Source organism: Neomonachus schauinslandi, chromosome 8 (assembly GCF_002201575.2).
Source record: "Neomonachus schauinslandi chromosome 8, ASM220157v2, whole genome shotgun sequence".
Lineage (NCBI taxonomy): Eukaryota > Metazoa > Chordata > Mammalia > Carnivora > Phocidae > Neomonachus > Neomonachus schauinslandi.
Window position 1 is genome coordinate 99,009,596 of NC_058410.1, and position 17,414 is coordinate 99,027,009.

Genomic DNA, 17,414 nt, shown 5'->3' on the forward strand with positions numbered 1-17,414 from the left:
GGTAGAAGGGCCGGGTTTTCTCTTCATCTCTTTCCCCTCAAAGCTCATATCCTGCTACTCTGCAGGAAGAGAGATGAAATGAACAGTGGGGAATAGGACTCAAGGACAAGAGACACTGGGAGGGGTGCCCAGACCCTAAAAATAATAACAGAGTAAGGAGATGGGGAGGAATGAGTTTCTGCATTGTTTTGTTTAGTTATTGGCAAGTGTGTTATCTTCATCTTTTGGTTTTCTTCCTTCTACTGCTCCTTTTAGGTTTCTCCTCATCTACTCAATTTTAGAATGACAATGTTCCCATGGGCTCAGGCTTGGATAGTCTTCATTTATAACTATATACTTTCTCCCAAGCAATCTCACTAATTTCCATGGATTAACATCTGTTTATATATTTATTTATCTAACCTCAGACATCTCTTCTGAGCTCCAGACTTTTCACTTGGATATTCTCTTTAATATCTAAAATGTAACCTGCCTAAAATGGTCATCTAAAGTGTGGTATGTCTAAAAGCGAATGCCACTAGAATATAAACTACATGAGGGCAGGGATTTTTGACTGTTTTGCTCACTACTATATTCCCAGTGGCTAGAAGAGCACATGGGACATAGCATAGTAGGTGCTCAATGAATGTTTATTCAATGGACTCTTCATTTTCTTCTCCAGATGCCCCTGTTTATCTACCAACTTGCTTCTGCTATGGGGCTATGAGGTATTATTGGCATCTTCTCCTTTACCTCTAGATCCAATCATCCAGTCCTCTTGGTTCTCCAAAAGAGATCTCAAATTTTTATAGTCTCCAGATGCATTGCCTAACCCTTAGTCAAACTTCCTGAACTTCTTGCCTGAACCACTGCACTCATCCTTCTCCATTTACTGCAGCAGCCTGCTACATAGACTTCTTACTTTCCCTTCCCTTCCCTTCCCTTCACTCAACAGCCAGAGTGACCTGTAAAAACAGAAATTTGATCACGGAATTATTTTAAGTTAGATTTAAGTTCTTGAAAACACTCCAACAAGGTCCTGCACCATCTTGCCCAGTCACACTGTGCCATCTCATTTGTCTTCTCCCGAACCTCCTATCTCCATTTTGTTCCTGGAACACATAGAGCTCCCTCTTGCGCCCTGGCTGGCTCTTGCTCATCTTAGGACTTGACTCAGGTTTTTTCTCATTCTCCCAAATATGCAGTGAGTACATTTTCTCACTAAGGATTCTCTCTCCTCAATTTGATTTGTATACTCATGGTCTTAAAATATCACTGGTCTCACAAAAGTGTGATTTCGTTGTTACCATCTCAAGTATTCCTTTGGTGGCTACTTTTGGGATAAACTCTTAGTTCTTTGGGAGGGCCTGGGAGTCCCTTTCTGAGTGGGTCTTGCTCGCCTTCCCGGGTATACTCTCACTCTATCAGCAAGCCCCCTTCTGTGTATGTGCATTCTGCCCATGCTGCATATAGCAGCTATTCGAATGTGTCACGTTGGCCCACACCATTGTATATATCATTGCCTTTGCCTGGAGTGCCCTGCCTGGTTTGTCATCTGGCCCACTAGGACTTATTCTTAAAGACCCAGATCAGTCATCACCTCTTCTGGGAAGCAATCCCAGAAACAACTCCTCCTTTTGTGTGAGCTTGGTGCTCCATGTTTGTACAGCAGTAGACCCCGGATGTCCCTCTGTCTTAACACTTAACACTGTACCTCTGTGATTTTTGTCCATTTCCGGTACTGGTCATGGACTCTGGCAGACAGGGACTCTGTTTTCTTCATGTCTGTCTTTCCAGGGCATGAGAAATATTCATCTACACACACACACACACACACACAAGGCAGCATTCATCGTTTTGCTATACATAATGTGAAGTTGCATGCAGAAATAGGGGGAAATCATTTGCATGTATTTCAGAAAAATATTTCTGGTTCTTTTGTGAGTTCCTTTATCTTTCTATTCTGATGTGAATATTATTTTAATGAAATGATTCTTCCTTTCCTTTCTCCCCTCCCCTCACTCTCTCTCCCTCTCCTTCCTCTCCTCATCCTTCACTACCTCCCCACCCCCAGGGATTTGGGAAGGTCTTGGCAGTTACTCACTTGGAATAAAGATTGAAGTCCTACAAAATAAACAGAGGGTAATTCGTGATTTTAAAGTGTGTTAACCCCCAAAGATTATTTTCTTTCTCTCCATGCCCATTTGGTAAGATGGTTCTCTGGGACTGTGCAATTACGGATGAATGGCACCGAAATGCTTGGACAATAATTTGTAGGAAATACAATTATGAGTCGAAGTCATTAGTGGGAGTAAATGAATAGTTTGTTGGTTAACAGGTCAATGTTGAAAGCCCAAAGTGGTTAAACATTGTATTAAATTACACATTAAGAGCTTAACCCTTTTCATTTGAACATTTTCATAAATTATTGAGCTTTTAAGCTGTATTTTATTGAGCTGTATTTTTATGTTTTTTGATTTGTGGTAGAGAAAGGAAGAGAGGTGCCCAACTTGGGTTTTCTAAGAGTTCTTGAAGTGAAATGACTCATGTTTACAATGCGGGCAATGCTTTCTTCATCACAGAAGCTGGCTGGTTTGCCTTGTGAGGCACTTAAATAACATTTATGAAGTAAGGAAAATAATTTTTTGAGTATCAAAGCTATCTGGGTACAGTTAATTTAGAGTTAGTTCCAGAGGCCAGCAATTTGATTATGTGTCCAGTTCTTTGATTCTGGACTCAGAAGCCCTGGTTTCAAAACTCAGTGCTGACGTCTCATGACTGTCAAATCTTGTCCCTGAAGCATTTCAGTTTCCTAATCTGTTTAATCTGTCAAAAGAAAAACAACAAGAAAAAACAAACAGTTCTTACTTCAAGTGAAATGACTTAGCCTAGGTTGGGTTTATTCTAAGTTCTTAATAAATGTTTGCATTGTTTGTTCTGCTTTTAAGCATATTGGATATTATATACTTACTTAGGCATATATCTTTATTTTAAAGATTTTTTTATTTATTTGTTAGAGAGATAGAGAGAGCACAAGCAAGGGGGCGGCAGGCAGAGGGAGAAGCAGGCTCCCCGCTGAGCAGGGAGCCGGATGCGGGACTTGATCCCAGGACCCTGGGATCATGACCTGAGCCCAAGGCAGATACTTAACTGACTGAGCCACCCAGACGTTCCTAGGCATATATCTGATGGGATTTTGTAAGTGAATATCCAGAAGGCAGGATTCAAAATAGTTAATTTAAATCCTTATGAGCTGAATGCTAATTGTGAGCCCAGGACTGGGTTAGGAATTGTGACATATATAAAGGAAACATATAAAGCAGTGGCCGTGCATTCAGGTAGTAAATGTTGAGGTGGGAGATAAGACATAGGCACTGTGATAATTACGGAATAATTTAATACTGAAATATATGGTACTGACTATAGGTTACATAGCTTGTCTCCTCAGCACGGCCGCCACTCCCTCTCCCCTCCGAGCCTTCTCAGCCTGTGTGTATTTCAGCAGTGACAACAAAAAATGTATTTCCCTCCCCCTCCCCCCCAACTCTCACAGAATCTCCAGTGTTTTTCAGCATTCCTGCCTGCTTGTGTTAGGTGTCATCATGACAAATGTCATGTGAGTTCATCAACTAATCTGTTTGTTGCTGTCACCGTGAGGCTTTTTTCATCCACTTTACCTCCTCTTTGGGCTTTCTTGGTCATTGTCCTCCATTCAGGAAGGTGCTGTCCCTGCTGCTAGTAGCTGCCATGAGAGTACTGAAAGCGTGGGTGCTAAGGGTAGCTTTCACTGCTACCCAGTTGGTCAAACCCTGCCATGTGGGAGTATTGTGTCCCATGATGAAGTGTGGTGACCACCTCTCTTGGCCACTTGGGGTTCCACCTGATCACCTGGACACCAGAACATTGGAGTGCTTATTTCTCCATGTCTCAGTCATGATTTTCCTCATTCAGTACACATCTATTGAACACCCATTATATGCTAAACACCATGATAGGCTTTGGTGCTGTGATGGTGAGCAAATGTAGGTATAGTTCCTACTGTCTTGTGCAGTAGGGGAGACAGAATTACAGTAAGAGATCAAATTGCAGTGTGTTGAGTGCTAGAAAGGAGAAGAACATGGTGATGGGACAGATCATAACACAAGGTTGGGCCCATTTGGGAGGTCTTGGAGGCTTCTCCGAGGAACCAAAATGAACATCATTCTGAAGACTGAGGCAGAGGGAGTTAGTGCTAGAGTTCCAGGCAGAGGAGCTTCAGGTGCAAAAGCCATCTGGAGAGTTCCTTCAGGTCCTTTTCTCAGGTTCAGTCGTGGACCCGGGGGCTCAGGAAAAAGGGCCTATATCTGAGACAGACCCTGTCATCCTCTATTTTTCTCTCTGCTCCTTTGTGTAAGCTTCTCCTCCCACGCAAAGCAACTCAAACAAATGGCCCACAGTCTAGCCGCAAACCTGGGCATGCCCAAATCCCAGATATAAACAGATCTTTTGCTCAAGTACAAGCTCCACATCACTACAAGGTCTATAGGAGGAAGCGGACATTAGCCATGGGCTGAAGTGCTCCCTGAAATCCAATGGAAGAAGTGGGGCTTGAGCTGCATTTTGGAAGAATAGATGAGGGAAGGCAGGCAAGGCACACAGGTGGAAGGGGTAAAATGGGTGAAGGGATAGAGGAAGGAATGATCTTGTCAAATGAGAAGAGGTAAACAGACTGGGCTTCCTGGAATAGAGAGTTTATTAGAGAGTCAAAGACCATCAAGTAGAGTCAGGTTATGGAGAGTCTTGAAAGTCAGGAAGGGAATTTGGGGCTTTGTTACTGAGTATTGTAGGCAGATACTGCAGGTTATAAACAAAAAAGAATGTAACTAAAATAACTTAGCAAAGTTTAAAAAAAAAGAATAAGGCAGAATGGTCAGAAGAGAAAAAGGTGTTTGCAGAGGGTCTAGCTCAGGTGATATTATACTTATTTTGACATTTGTGAGTTTGAGATAACAGTAGCTCATCCAAATGTCAATATCCACCATGTAGCTGGGAATACGACGCAGGCACTGATGAAACATCCAAGCTTGATGCTTTGGTCATACACATAGACAGGTATTATTTTGCCATGAGAGTGCATAAGTTATGAGATGATTTTACTGCTTTCTAAAAGCTCTGTCAACAATTGAAAGGACATACATTTATGTTAATAGTTAAAAATGCACTTCAAAGATTCTGTGATTTTTTTTCATTCATTCTGACTTGACTATTATAAGAATGATTAGTTGAGAAATACCTTTTTGTCCCTACTCTTGGTTCTGCTACATGAAGCTTGCATGTTGGTAGGTGCAGAGTAGGGGTTTTTTGCATATTGATTTAGTATTGTGCACAATTGATCACAGAGTTTAAGAGCATTTTTGTCTTTGATAAACATTTTCTATGCTTGGTAGAAAATTTTCCGTATAGACATTCAAGAACGGATCACAGAAATTTGCATATGTATGCATATACATATAAAGAGACTTTATTTTATTTTATTTTCCCAAAGGTTAAAACATACAAACAAGGAATAAAATTAAAATTATTTTCTTTTGGGATGATTTATGTCTTAATTTCTGCCTGCCCTATAATTAGAAATTTTGAACTCTGTAAATTATTTCAAGATAAAATTATTGCCCAAGTAAACTTCAGAAATTACAACATTAACCTAGGGACCTTTCTGAGCCTAGAACAACATTATTGGTACAAGTGCCCATGCACACACAGACACATAAATAAAGAGGGAAGTTTAAAATAATTTGAAAATGATTTATTGCCGGCTACCTCTGTAGTTGGAGATTCAAGTATTATTACTTTACTTTAGTGCAACAAGGGAGGACAGTAAGTTGCTGTGGGCTAAAGGTAAATTATGATCTATTGCAAAGGAGGAAGGAAATGTACTGAGGAAAGAAGAAGGAGTTGGGAGTAAGCCATGTGTTTTCTGAAGTATTGCTTCAGATAATGGCTTGAAAAAAGTCTTTGCCTTGACCCTTGTTGGGAAAGGCCAGAGTAGACTGGGAGACAGACTACCTTCTTGAATCTTTGATAGTTAAGGAGTAGCATCCTGGCATGGGGAGGATCAGATGGATGAGCTGGACCCTGATACAAACCAAGATCTCTATAGAGTCTCAAGTTTCCCTGTCTTCAACTTTGCTTAGCAAAGCCATCTTGGACACACACACTTTAGAGTTTGAAGGGATCATTTAATACATCAAGGCTTAGGACAACCAATCCAAGGTAATTTTGATTCTGTATTCTACTAACCCTATCTGTAAACTGAGCTGAAGTCTTCAGGTTAGAGATTTGTTACGAACTTTTATATCGGAGACTCTCATAGCCACTTGTTTTTATTTGGCATAAGAAAGAGGTGGTAAAATTTCATTCTCAAAACAGTGTGATGCCAGGAAGGAAAAGACTAAAATATGTTTTAGATCTATTATGTGCAAGGTCCAACCTAGATGTTTCATAGTTTTCTCATTTAATCCTCTTACCACTCTGTGGGGAAGGAAACCGGAGCCCATCCTTGAGTATATTACCCTTGGTTAGAACATGGCAAAACTGATTCGATTGTCAGTTGAGTCTGCCTCCAATTCCTGTATTTTTCACCACCTGCCATGTTCAATCCTGCATTATTTTTTATTGCAACATGTCACAGATGAGAAAAGTAATATCCAAAAAAAAAAGTAAAAGCACTGCTCATCAAGCCTGAAGCTTGCTTTCCCAGACTCTTCCTTCACAGGATTCTTTGGCTGAATAACATCAAACTCATGTTAACTATTAAAATGTCTAAAGGCAAGCTTTCCTCACTCGGCTTTAGGTTTGCTCCCAGAAGTAACTGTCACCCATCTTCGAGCAGCTGCCTCAGCCCGGGACACGGTGTTGGCTCTGGAGGATGCCGTGGACTGGCGCCCTGGGGATGAAGTTGTCATCATTGGCGGAATAGGTGTTGAAGGTGCCAAACCCATGGAAGAGCTTGTCACTGTGGAAGCTGTGCACAATACAGACCTCCATCTGAGGTCACCCTTGAGGTACTGAATGTCAGCTTGGCTCTGTTTCGACGGAAGCAGATGAGGTCTTAACTGTGTTGGCGTCTGGACACTTGCTTGTCTTTCCATGATGTCTTTTGACATTAAGTAGTGCTAGATGTGTTGATGAGAAAATTACAAAGCACAAAATGTTTGAAAGATTCAGACTTCTTGAATAAGTTTTTCCTGTAAGACTCTAGAACTTCCGTCTTATGGTGCAGTGCACCTAATTATCACACACTTGTGCCCATAGTTCAACTCTTCTGTACCTGAGTTTGTAAAGACACAGACTCCCAAAGGAGAATTATGCTAATCTAGTGGCTTACTATTTTAGTCAGATTTGGAGTAATATCTTCAGATGAGTGTTTTCCATGTGTTTTTTCTTCAGATATTCTCACAACTTCACAGACAATTGGGTGGCTGGAGAACGCCATGTTTTAAAAGTCATGGTAGTGCTGCTTAGCAGGAGTGTCACCATACAAGGAAATCTCACTGCCGAGAGGATGAAGCACCTTGCTTCATGCCAGGAGGCCTGTGCTTCAGAAGGTAGAGAAGTATTTTGCTGGGAAGTCAATGAGCGAAAAAGAATGTTCTTCCTGTCAAACAATATGTAGTAATGTCGACTTCCTTCAAAATGGAATAAACCCTTAACCTTTGCATGTCTGTAATATTCTTTAGTTTTCAGAATGCCCTTGATAAATTGTCATTTCGTCTCTTGCCTTCCACGACCTTGTAAACGAGGTAAACAAGTTTCCACCTGTGAAATTATTTCTCTGGGGAAAAAAAAAATCCTGTTAAATAATTAAATCCGGAGCGTCAGATTAAATTTCCAAGGAAATTTATAAGGAAGTCTTAACTCTGATTCCAGGCCCCTTCTAAAATTCTCAGGAAAACAATTTAATGCCAGAGTCATAGACCCAGGCAGAACATTCTTACTGATTAGACTGATGGGGCTCTTGTGCCCCCCCCCACCTCACCCCTACTTTTAGAGTTTGTTTTCTGAGTGAACTACCACATACTTTAAGTAAGTGGTTGAAAAAGTCAATTTATCTTCTAGAAGAATAACAGGCACTGAATCACACTGATGTGCCTATTAAACATCTATTTCAGGGATGGTTAGTTTAGTAGGTTATGTTTTAGTTTCCCAGGCTGTAGATTATGAGGCTTTCACATGTTGTGAAGATATCATTTGTCAACTTTGGTTTAGGATGGTGTGGGTGTCAAGGATGACTCGCAGGCATGAGCTCTGGATGGATGATGAGGCTATTTAGTGAGATGGCAAGAAGAACAGCTTTTGGAGTGGGAGGCTACAGATCATGATTTTAATTTTGTACATGTCGGGATAGATGCCAAGCCAGGACCTGCGTAGAGGTGCCTGGGAGTGTCTGGAGCCTGGCAGAAATGTCATGGCTGGAGTTAAAGGTTTGAGTCATGTCTACATATAGATGCATGTGGGTGTCATGTTGGGATGTGGTTGGGTGAGAGGGACCTTGATTCTACCCTCCACCACCCAGTCACTTAGCTCACAAACATGTCATTCTGAAAAAGGTTTGGATACTGTGGGTTAGAATCCAATGATTGCCAAATTTAACAATTTTGCTGAAATGGGAACCGCACTGTATTCAAACTATCTCGGTAGTTCTCATACAGGTATTCTCAGATCATATTGTCTAAAATGCTGCATCTGATTGTGCTGCTAGGGAGCCCATGCTTCTAGGTCTGGGCCATTGCAAATCTGTTGGCTCCTAATGGAAAAATCCCTGATTTCATTACAACTCTTAAATGTTATTACAAAATTCTCAAAATAAATCAAAATAGACATTCCTTAAAAAAATAACATATCGCTCGCCCTTTCTTTGTATGGGGCTAAAGTGTGGAAATGAGGTAGCCAAATAAATAATATGAGGCCTGGCCACTCAAAATATTATGGATCACTGGCAGAAATAATAAAAATTGTGATAAAGCATACAAATGTGAAACACCTCTTTATTTACCACTTATATATTTATTCCTGGGTGTTAGCAAATTTACTGTGACTTATTCACTGTGGAATGATACATCATTTTGTATTTGTGGCATTTTGATTTATTAACATGGATAATAAAGAACTAATTCAGAAGATAAGTTCTTATCCATTCTGAGGTTAGTTCACACCACCAAATGCCATGTGTCCACAGAAAGTGTCCTGGATCCTGAGGTCACAACACTTTGATGCAATGGTAGCTGAGTGTATTAGAGTTGTGCAGTTTGTTGTCCTCACTAGGGAACTGGCTGGGAAGGAGGCGTTGGGGGTGGGGGTGGTGAGGATGCTGCTCAGCTGCTTCTCTGGAGCCCTTTGCCATTTCTGCAGTGGCTTTATTGCTATGTCCCCAAACTACAAAGCAGCAAAATAAAGGGGGGAAACTCCACTGGACAGCTTAAGACTAAAAAGAGCTGTGATTACATTCAGCGCTCACATTTCTTCCCTACAATTATCAACCACGAGAAGGTCATTTTATTGCACACTCCCTCCAGGGGATCTTTTGGATTGAAATAAGCATCTATTTAGGTTGGTTTTGTGGGTTATAGTCAGCCTCTTTGTGACAGTAATTAAGGTGATTGATTTGGGGGCTTCTGGAAATAATAGAGTGAAGGCAACATCATGTCCTAGTTATCAGATGTTTTAATTAATAATCCAAAGAGGAGAATCAAAGTAAAAGGGAAATAAGATTATTAAATGAAACAAACAATAATGGTTTGTCTCTTGTGCTGACAGTAAATTTCATACCAGATGATTTGTCTAGAAGCACGTTGCACCTGCTTCAGGACCCCCCGGCTTCATTCTGTGTTTCAGGGGATTTGCAGGACTGTTTATATTCCAAGAGTGAGAAGATGTTGGGATCCAGGGATCTGGGGGCCAGAGTCATTGTTCAGTCTTTCCCAGAGGAGCCCAGCCAGGTCCAGTTGAAGGGAGTGCAGTTTCGGGTGTTGGGGCAAGCCTTCCGTAAGCATCTGAGCTCCCTGACTCTGGTGGGAGCTATGAGAGGTAAGCAGGCCCAGGCCTATGACTTCTCATTTTTCTCTCTTCTTCCATGTTCAAGGTTGTACATGCAAGGGTCATGATAGGTATCAGATGGGGACATGGGGGCTTCAAAGGTAGATAATTTATATTCTAGATCTGTGGTTCTCCAATTTTAGTATGCCTAACAAAAATTATTTGGGGCACTCACTAAAATTTAGGGTTATAGACTCTGCCCTGACAAATTCTGGTCTAAGGTAGGCCTAGCAATCTGAATTTTTAAAAGCAAGCCTTGTGATTCTGGAACAAGTAGTCTAAGGAATACACTGTGGGAAACATCGCTTATAGGTACAACAGACATGGAGTGAGCCACACAAATCTGTGTTTTGAATCCTGCTTCTGTCATTTACTACCTTTGTGATTGCAGGTAAATGGATATTGAATAGTATAAATAATCAGTGCTATGAGAGCCCAGCACAGCAGAAAGCATTTCCATATGAAGTTGTCCTAACTCAGAGGAGTCTTCTACCTGGGAAAATAGGGGAGAATGGGCTGAGAACCAGGTACTTCTTCTGGGCACATTGAGCAGGCAGAGTGTGCAGATCTTGGCCAGAGCTAAAGATATAGGAAGGGAGCAGGAAACATCAAATGCAGGTGAGAACAACTAGGTGAAAAACAAGATCAGAACCAGAAAAGAAGAATATGACCAGATGTAAATAAAGGTTCTAAAACTGAAGTTGGAGAGACGTAGGAACATCCAGGGCAAAAACCCAATACCGGATGCGGACATGCAGAGAACCAGAGATGCTAAGTAATGAGGACAGCAGCTCCTTTTCTGAATCATCCTCCCCACCCCCAGCTTCTCCAACACCCACACATTCAAGCTTTGCCTTCCTGAAAAGGGCTGGTGCTCTGGGGGTGATGTCTGACAGGAAGTATCAGGACATACTTGGTGGTTCAAGCGGGTCTAGAGAGATGGTAGAATTTCAGCAGGCAATGACAAAGTAATTCTTGAGATCCTTGAGGACAGAATCCTGGCACCTGCAGCATTTTTTTTTCTCACCTCCAATAATCCACACACCAAGGATGTCTATCCTAATTTTCCAGATCTCCACATTATTTATTTTGACATTCATTATAATTGCCTGGCAAGTTAAAGTAATTTTTTCAGTACTTCAAACATTTGAGATTTATATAATATCTCTCATTTAGGGAGATGTTTCCTAACATGGCTCCTTCCCTAGCACATTGGGATGATCAGTATCTTTGTACCATACTCCCTGGTTCTTTGGTCTCCTGGTGCTTAGAGTGCCGCATAAAGTTTGATGTGGGACAAGCTCCAGTATCAGTCAGGGTAGAAGTCACATATGAGTTATACTGATTAAATGTAATCAAATCCTTCCTTGCTCAAAAGTCTATCTGCCTCCGCCAACCTGCTTCAGAATAGCTACACTTTTATCTATTTTTTTTAAATTTAGTTTTAGTTGGAAAGGATTCAGTGCTTTAAAAAGTTTGAAAAGCACTGAATTCATATATTATCCCCTGTAGGTCTCTGTTAAAATGCAATTGTCTTTCCTGGGAGGGGTTAGAAGCTTCTGGCATGCTTGCCAAAGAATCTCTTATTGTTTCATGCCCTGAAGGCTCTTGTACCCTGTGTGGCCAATTGCGCCTAGGCACTAGAGTTAGAAGGTGCTGGCATCTCTGCTACTTTTACAGGTAAATCCCTGAATTCTGCCCATAATAGCTCCAAAAACACATTAGTGCTTATTGATTGTTCAGATGCGCAAGCCTATACTGAATGAGTGTATGTAGAGATCTGGAGTCAGGATAAGTCTGCAGCAGGCAGTGTTTCCTACAAAGGTGGGTATGGATGGGTTAACTTATTGGTGAGTAATGTGAGGGTATCTGGTACCAGAGGAGCTGGGATCTAGGAGAATGTGGAGGCTCAGTGTCTATAGTGACATTGTCGTTGAGAATTTTCTGGATAGCTCCAATTTAAAAGTCAAATTATTCCATAAACCAAAGTAATTTTTTCAGTACTTCAAACATTTGATATTTATATAATATCTCTCACCTGGAAATAATATAAAACTCCTATTTTAATTATAAAATAATTACCTGGAAATAATATAAAACTCCTTTATCAGGATTTATCATTTAATTATCCATTATTATTTTAATGTAGGTTTCCTACACCAGAATGAAGATACACAAGGGCAGAATTTACTTAGTTTTGTTTGTCCAATTCCTGAAATATATAGTTGATACTCAGTAAATATTTATTTATTGACTGATCCAGTTGATATAACTTCATGGGGGGGGGTATAAAATATGCCCATGGAGCCAGGGTAATGATTTTCCTAAATGTCAATTTCTTTTAGCATAGTAGAGGTACTTGCCTTTCACTTTCATCAACCTACCACGTTCAAATGTGAAAGTCATGATCCTCAGGTCAACCTCTGGCTTTACTTACATTTTGAATAAGAATCTCTGTCTGTCTTGGGCCAAGGATATAATTGCCTGGCAAGTTAAAAAAAAAAATGTCACAGCCTGAAGAAATAATGACTGTATCTCCACATGGAAGATGTGATTTTCAAAGTTCATGGTTTGGTCCTTCAAGAGTACTCTTCACATTGTCCTTGACTTCTCTTTAGCCACTGTCTGCCATATTGTGATGAGGATAGCAAAGATGGTGGCCAATTGGAAATCCTGACAGCCAAGAATTCTTTGGTGGTTTGGCCATACTGTCTCTTTCTCAGATGGTTTTCTTTCTAGCACCTGACTCTTGGATTCCACCTTGCTTATCCTTGGTATCTTTGAGGTGCCTTGGCCTGGGTTGCCCATTTTCTTGATTTGATTTTTCTTTCCAACTCCTCATTTCCTGAGTTTCATTATTGTAGGGGGAATGTTCTCAGTTATATTACAGTTTGCTTTGGAAATGATCAACAGAATCTAAGGAACCTTCAAGATTCACTTCAAATGTTTGACTTACTCTTTCCTCTTCAGATTCCTATGTACAGGGTTGCACAGTGTGGAGCTCCTTCAGTAGAGGCCTTAGCATGTCAAGGACCTTGGGCCTGAAGGTGGACAGTAATGTATTCTACAATATTTTAGGCCATGCACTGCTGGTAGGTAAGTGATGAATTTGTTTCATTTCGGCACTCTTGAGTAGGACAAAGAGTTTTTCAAGAGGAATTTTCCCAAAATTTGAATTCCCAATCTGTAAAAACTTTAGCCTGATCATTGGAAATAGGCCATAGTTTAAAATTCTGAATTTAAATTTACCCAACACTAATTAGCTTCCTCAACTGTATCAAGAGAAACTGATCTTTTAAAGGTGACATTTCAATTCAGGTTAATAAATATGAAATGGGAGGTTTTCAAATTTACTGTCAGCAATTTTCACCATAATTTAAAGTCACATAAATAAATCTCTGTACAGTCTCATGAAGTGTTAAGCCTTGATGTTGGACAGGAAGTTAAAAATTCTGAATTCTGTTCTTAGTTTCTCCTGTGGTTTGCTAAAGATGCTCATGTTTCAGAATCTTCTGCTTGGTCACTTGTATCCACTTTTTTCTCCTAAAGTTCATTCCCCTTGCAGAACCCAGAATTATCCCTAAAAAACACAGATTGCATCATATCACTCCCATCCTTAAAACTCTTTAAGAATTTCTTATTGCTATTAGAATACAATCCTAAATCCTTAACCTGGCTTAGAAGTCTCCCTCAGTGATTTTGTCTCTATTAACGTTTGTGAACTTGTGTTGCTCTTTTTCTATTCCTTTGTAATCTAGCTACACTGAACTGTTTTAATTCTTTCAAAAGGCCACATTTTTTTCCCCTCAAGGCTTTTGCACAAACTCTTTCCCTCTACTCATACTGCTCGCTCTCCTCCTGAAAAGTTCTCTCCCCCACACCCCCAAATCAAGTCCCTCTGTTTAAGCTCCTCGGACACCAGTCATCATTTATTGATTTAAAATTACATATCATGTTTCTGATCATCTGATTAATGTCTGTTTGTACCACCAGATTTAATGTGAACATTGTTTCCTTAGCATTTAGCACATTAACTAGTCCTTTGTAGGTATATTTGTTGAAAGAAATGAATGAATTAATGAACAAAAGGTCTTTGAATATATTGCAATACAAAAGCAAATCAGAGGTTTTCAATGAAAGTCAGACTATATTTGTTAAATAGTGTTTCATATTTAAATTAATTCTGTGATACCATCAGTGGGAACATGTATGTGTTTAAGAACGATCTGTTGGGAAAAAAGCTATAAAGGTCCTAATCCTGAGAGGGAAACTGTTTAATGAGAAAATATGGATCATATAAACTTGCTTTAAAACAAACTCCAGCTCTAGAAGACAAAGAACTAAGGACAATCGTGGCAATCAGGTGCAGGAAAATCTTTTGTTTGGAAAAGAACAGTTACAGGTCAGTTAAACTAACAGGTGGAGATTGACTTTGTTTATTCTTACTTTTGTCTGTGTAAGGGAAAAGTTTGCCAAAACCCGGAGCAGAAATTCAGGAAGGTACCCTAACAATATTAATTTAGCTGAAAACAGTTATATGGAATAGACATTAACTAGGCAAGGAAACAAACCTGAAGGAGGAGTTTAGCCTTTAGTGCTTATTTTGAATTGGAAGCTCTTGACATCTATTATGCTGCAGGTGATGAAATTAGAATATTTGTTTATTAGTGCATTATAAAGTACCTCATTTCATGCAAAATGGGTTTGTAAACCCAGTTCATGAAAGGACATGGGAAGCTCATATACCGAAATACCTAATAAGGAGAAGGGTCTGTGGGGCTGTTCTTTACTGATGCCCCATACGTGGCTAATCGGTCTCTGTAGCAGGGCCCATGCTCTTTTATTCTCTTCTATTCCAGACCACTGCAGATAGTTGGTGACCAATTTGAACAGCTAGGGAAGGGGCTGGAGCAGACACATGCATATGTGGCATTTGACTATAGAGACAGTCACGTAGACTCTTCCTAAGAAGTAAAAGAGTACCTCTGTTTCTTTGTTCTTTATTCTGTTTAAAATGAACTTCTGATTCACTAGGATACTCTAGAACTAAAAAGCCCATATAATCTATATCTCTTTGTCTGGTTGATAAATTAAAAACACACAAACAAATTTAAAATAAGCCACACCCAGAAGAAGAAATAGTGTTGCCGTATCTCTCATCTTCCTGGGTGGCATGAAATGCATGAAGTAACAACCTTTGTTCTCAGGTACAGACACGGACATAAAATACATCTCTTGGGAAGCGACTCCTGAAAAAAAAATGGGTAAGTATGTAAATTGGTTTTATTTATTTATTTATTTATTTATTTTATGTTAGATTAATCACCATACCGTACATCATTAGTTTTTGATGTAGTGTTCCATGAAATTGGTTTTAAATTGAGTTACACTCCCCTTAAGTTGTCATGTATTTTATGGACAGATCTGATGGCAAAATGTTAGGTATCTTAAATTTGTGGAACATACTAAATGTTTTCTAAATAATATATATTTATGTATGCATAATGTAGGCTGTAATGTGTACTAGTAGAAGCAAGACTGTCGAGGTATGTAAATTTTAATTATGTTTGTGGCTCCTCTGGGTTTGATTTATCTTTTCTTAAATTAGACTGGTCAGAGCAGGGAAATATAATAAGAAACAATGTGATCATCAGTGTTTCTGGCACCGAGGCACTCTCCAGTCCTGAAATGTTGACACCATCTGGTATCTATATCCGCAATCCCACCAACGTTGTAGAGGTAAGATCTGTAGCTCCACTAAGAAGGTCAGAGCTGAGAGGCCATCAAATTCACTCCAAAAATTATTTGGAGGGGCAGCAGCTGTGGGATGGTATAAAATGTTTACTTGTGGCACACTGGTATTGAAAAACAACTTTATGATTTTATGCTAAACAAGTGCTTTAGAATAAACATAATCGTTCTCTCAGAAATTCCTATGAATACTCTTTGAAGCAATATCTAGCTACCTGTAGCAAAACAAAGTAGATATTGGTTATTTTCTGGTCCTTGAGATTAATGCAAACTCTAACATCTTCCTGAGCTGTCTGCTGTGGTTGCTGATTTTTGTCTCAATTCCAATAATAATTACTTATTAAGTCTTCATTATCTTACTCTATAAATATGGTCATATTGTTGCCCTTCAAGAGTATTCAGAACTAGGGGTCAGGGCACCTGGGTGGCTCAGTTGGTTAAGCATCTGCCTTTGGCTCAGGTCATGATCGCAGGGTCCTGGGACTGAGCCCCACGCTGGGCTCCCTGCTCAGTGGGGAGCCTGCTTCTCCCTCTCCCTCTCCCCCTTCTCATGCTTGTGTGTGCTCTCTCTCTCTCTCTCTCTCTGAAATAGATAAATAAAATCTTAAAAAGAAAAAAAAGTACTAGGGGTCAGCAAAGTCATGACGTATATGAGATCATGTCAGATTCTAGGACAAATAAAGCACATTCTGATGGCCTTTTTCATCACATTATTTAGTACAACTTAACATTACTTTTCCTTGGTAAATTTCTCTCTGAACACCTTAAGAAGTTAATTTTTTAGAGTACAGTTTAACCATAGATCTGTGATTGAAGAGTTACATCAGAATAGTGGGAAGGCCATTTAGTTTCTGCTTTTAATGAGTCTATCCTATGGATCATCTACCAAAGGGTTAAGGGCCTCAGTCTTCTGGGACACTAGTCTGAACATTTCTTGTATCATGGCAATTATGTCAGATTTCTGAGGAACTGAGAGAATGAACGTCTCTCTCTCTGATCATCTGTTTTTAATTACCTTCAGCTGAGTAACCCCTAATAAAAGTCATGGTTATCTCCTCAACCTTCCTCCAGACTCTTAATTACGGTTATTCCAAGCACAGCACTTACACACCATTTTAGGTGCCTAATAGGGGCAGCTAATATGCCAGTGAGGAAAGGAAGCTGAACTGCTTTAGACTGAAGGAAACCAAACTCCAGACCCAGAACAACAAGAGCGGCATTTAATGTGTTGGTGACGATGGGGCTTGTTCCACAGTTATGCCCACAGCTCTGGGGACTAAAGAACTCTGTTTTTGTATGCTTTCTCAGACAGTGTAACTTGACTACACTGAAATATCCAGAGGAAAGTAAGTCCTCAGCCTTGTCCAGTTCATCTTCCTGCCTGAGGCTGGAATGTATCTAAATCCTGCATTGAATGCCAGGGGTACTGTCCATCTGACTTTGCTTCACTGGGTATAGCCCACTGTAGTGTGGCCACAGGTCCTGGCCTCTTGTCTACTGGCGTAACTGAGTTGACTATAGGTGCAGAGGACCAGGGGGCCATCTAAAAAGCTGACAGGTGACCTGAGCTTTTGCAGACTGACCTGTGAATAGTACCAGGTCAGCAAGGA

At 40.1% G+C, this 17,414-nt stretch overlaps 1 protein-coding gene across 1 annotated transcript in view; it reads left to right on the plus strand.

Moving 5' to 3' along the window:
• Positions 1 to 17,414, plus strand: part of PKHD1 (PKHD1 ciliary IPT domain containing fibrocystin/polyductin) — a 451,815-nt gene that overhangs the window by 175,025 nt on the left and 259,376 nt on the right. The window contains exons 37-42 of the mRNA XM_021691934.1: positions 6,812 to 7,022; positions 7,408 to 7,565; positions 9,853 to 10,044; positions 13,024 to 13,149; positions 15,261 to 15,317; positions 15,662 to 15,792. Of these exons, the coding sequence (XP_021547609.1) occupies positions 6,812 to 7,022; positions 7,408 to 7,565; positions 9,853 to 10,044; positions 13,024 to 13,149; positions 15,261 to 15,317; positions 15,662 to 15,792 (875 nt within the window). The remainder of the gene's footprint in view (positions 1 to 6,811; positions 7,023 to 7,407; positions 7,566 to 9,852; positions 10,045 to 13,023; positions 13,150 to 15,260; positions 15,318 to 15,661; positions 15,793 to 17,414) is intronic.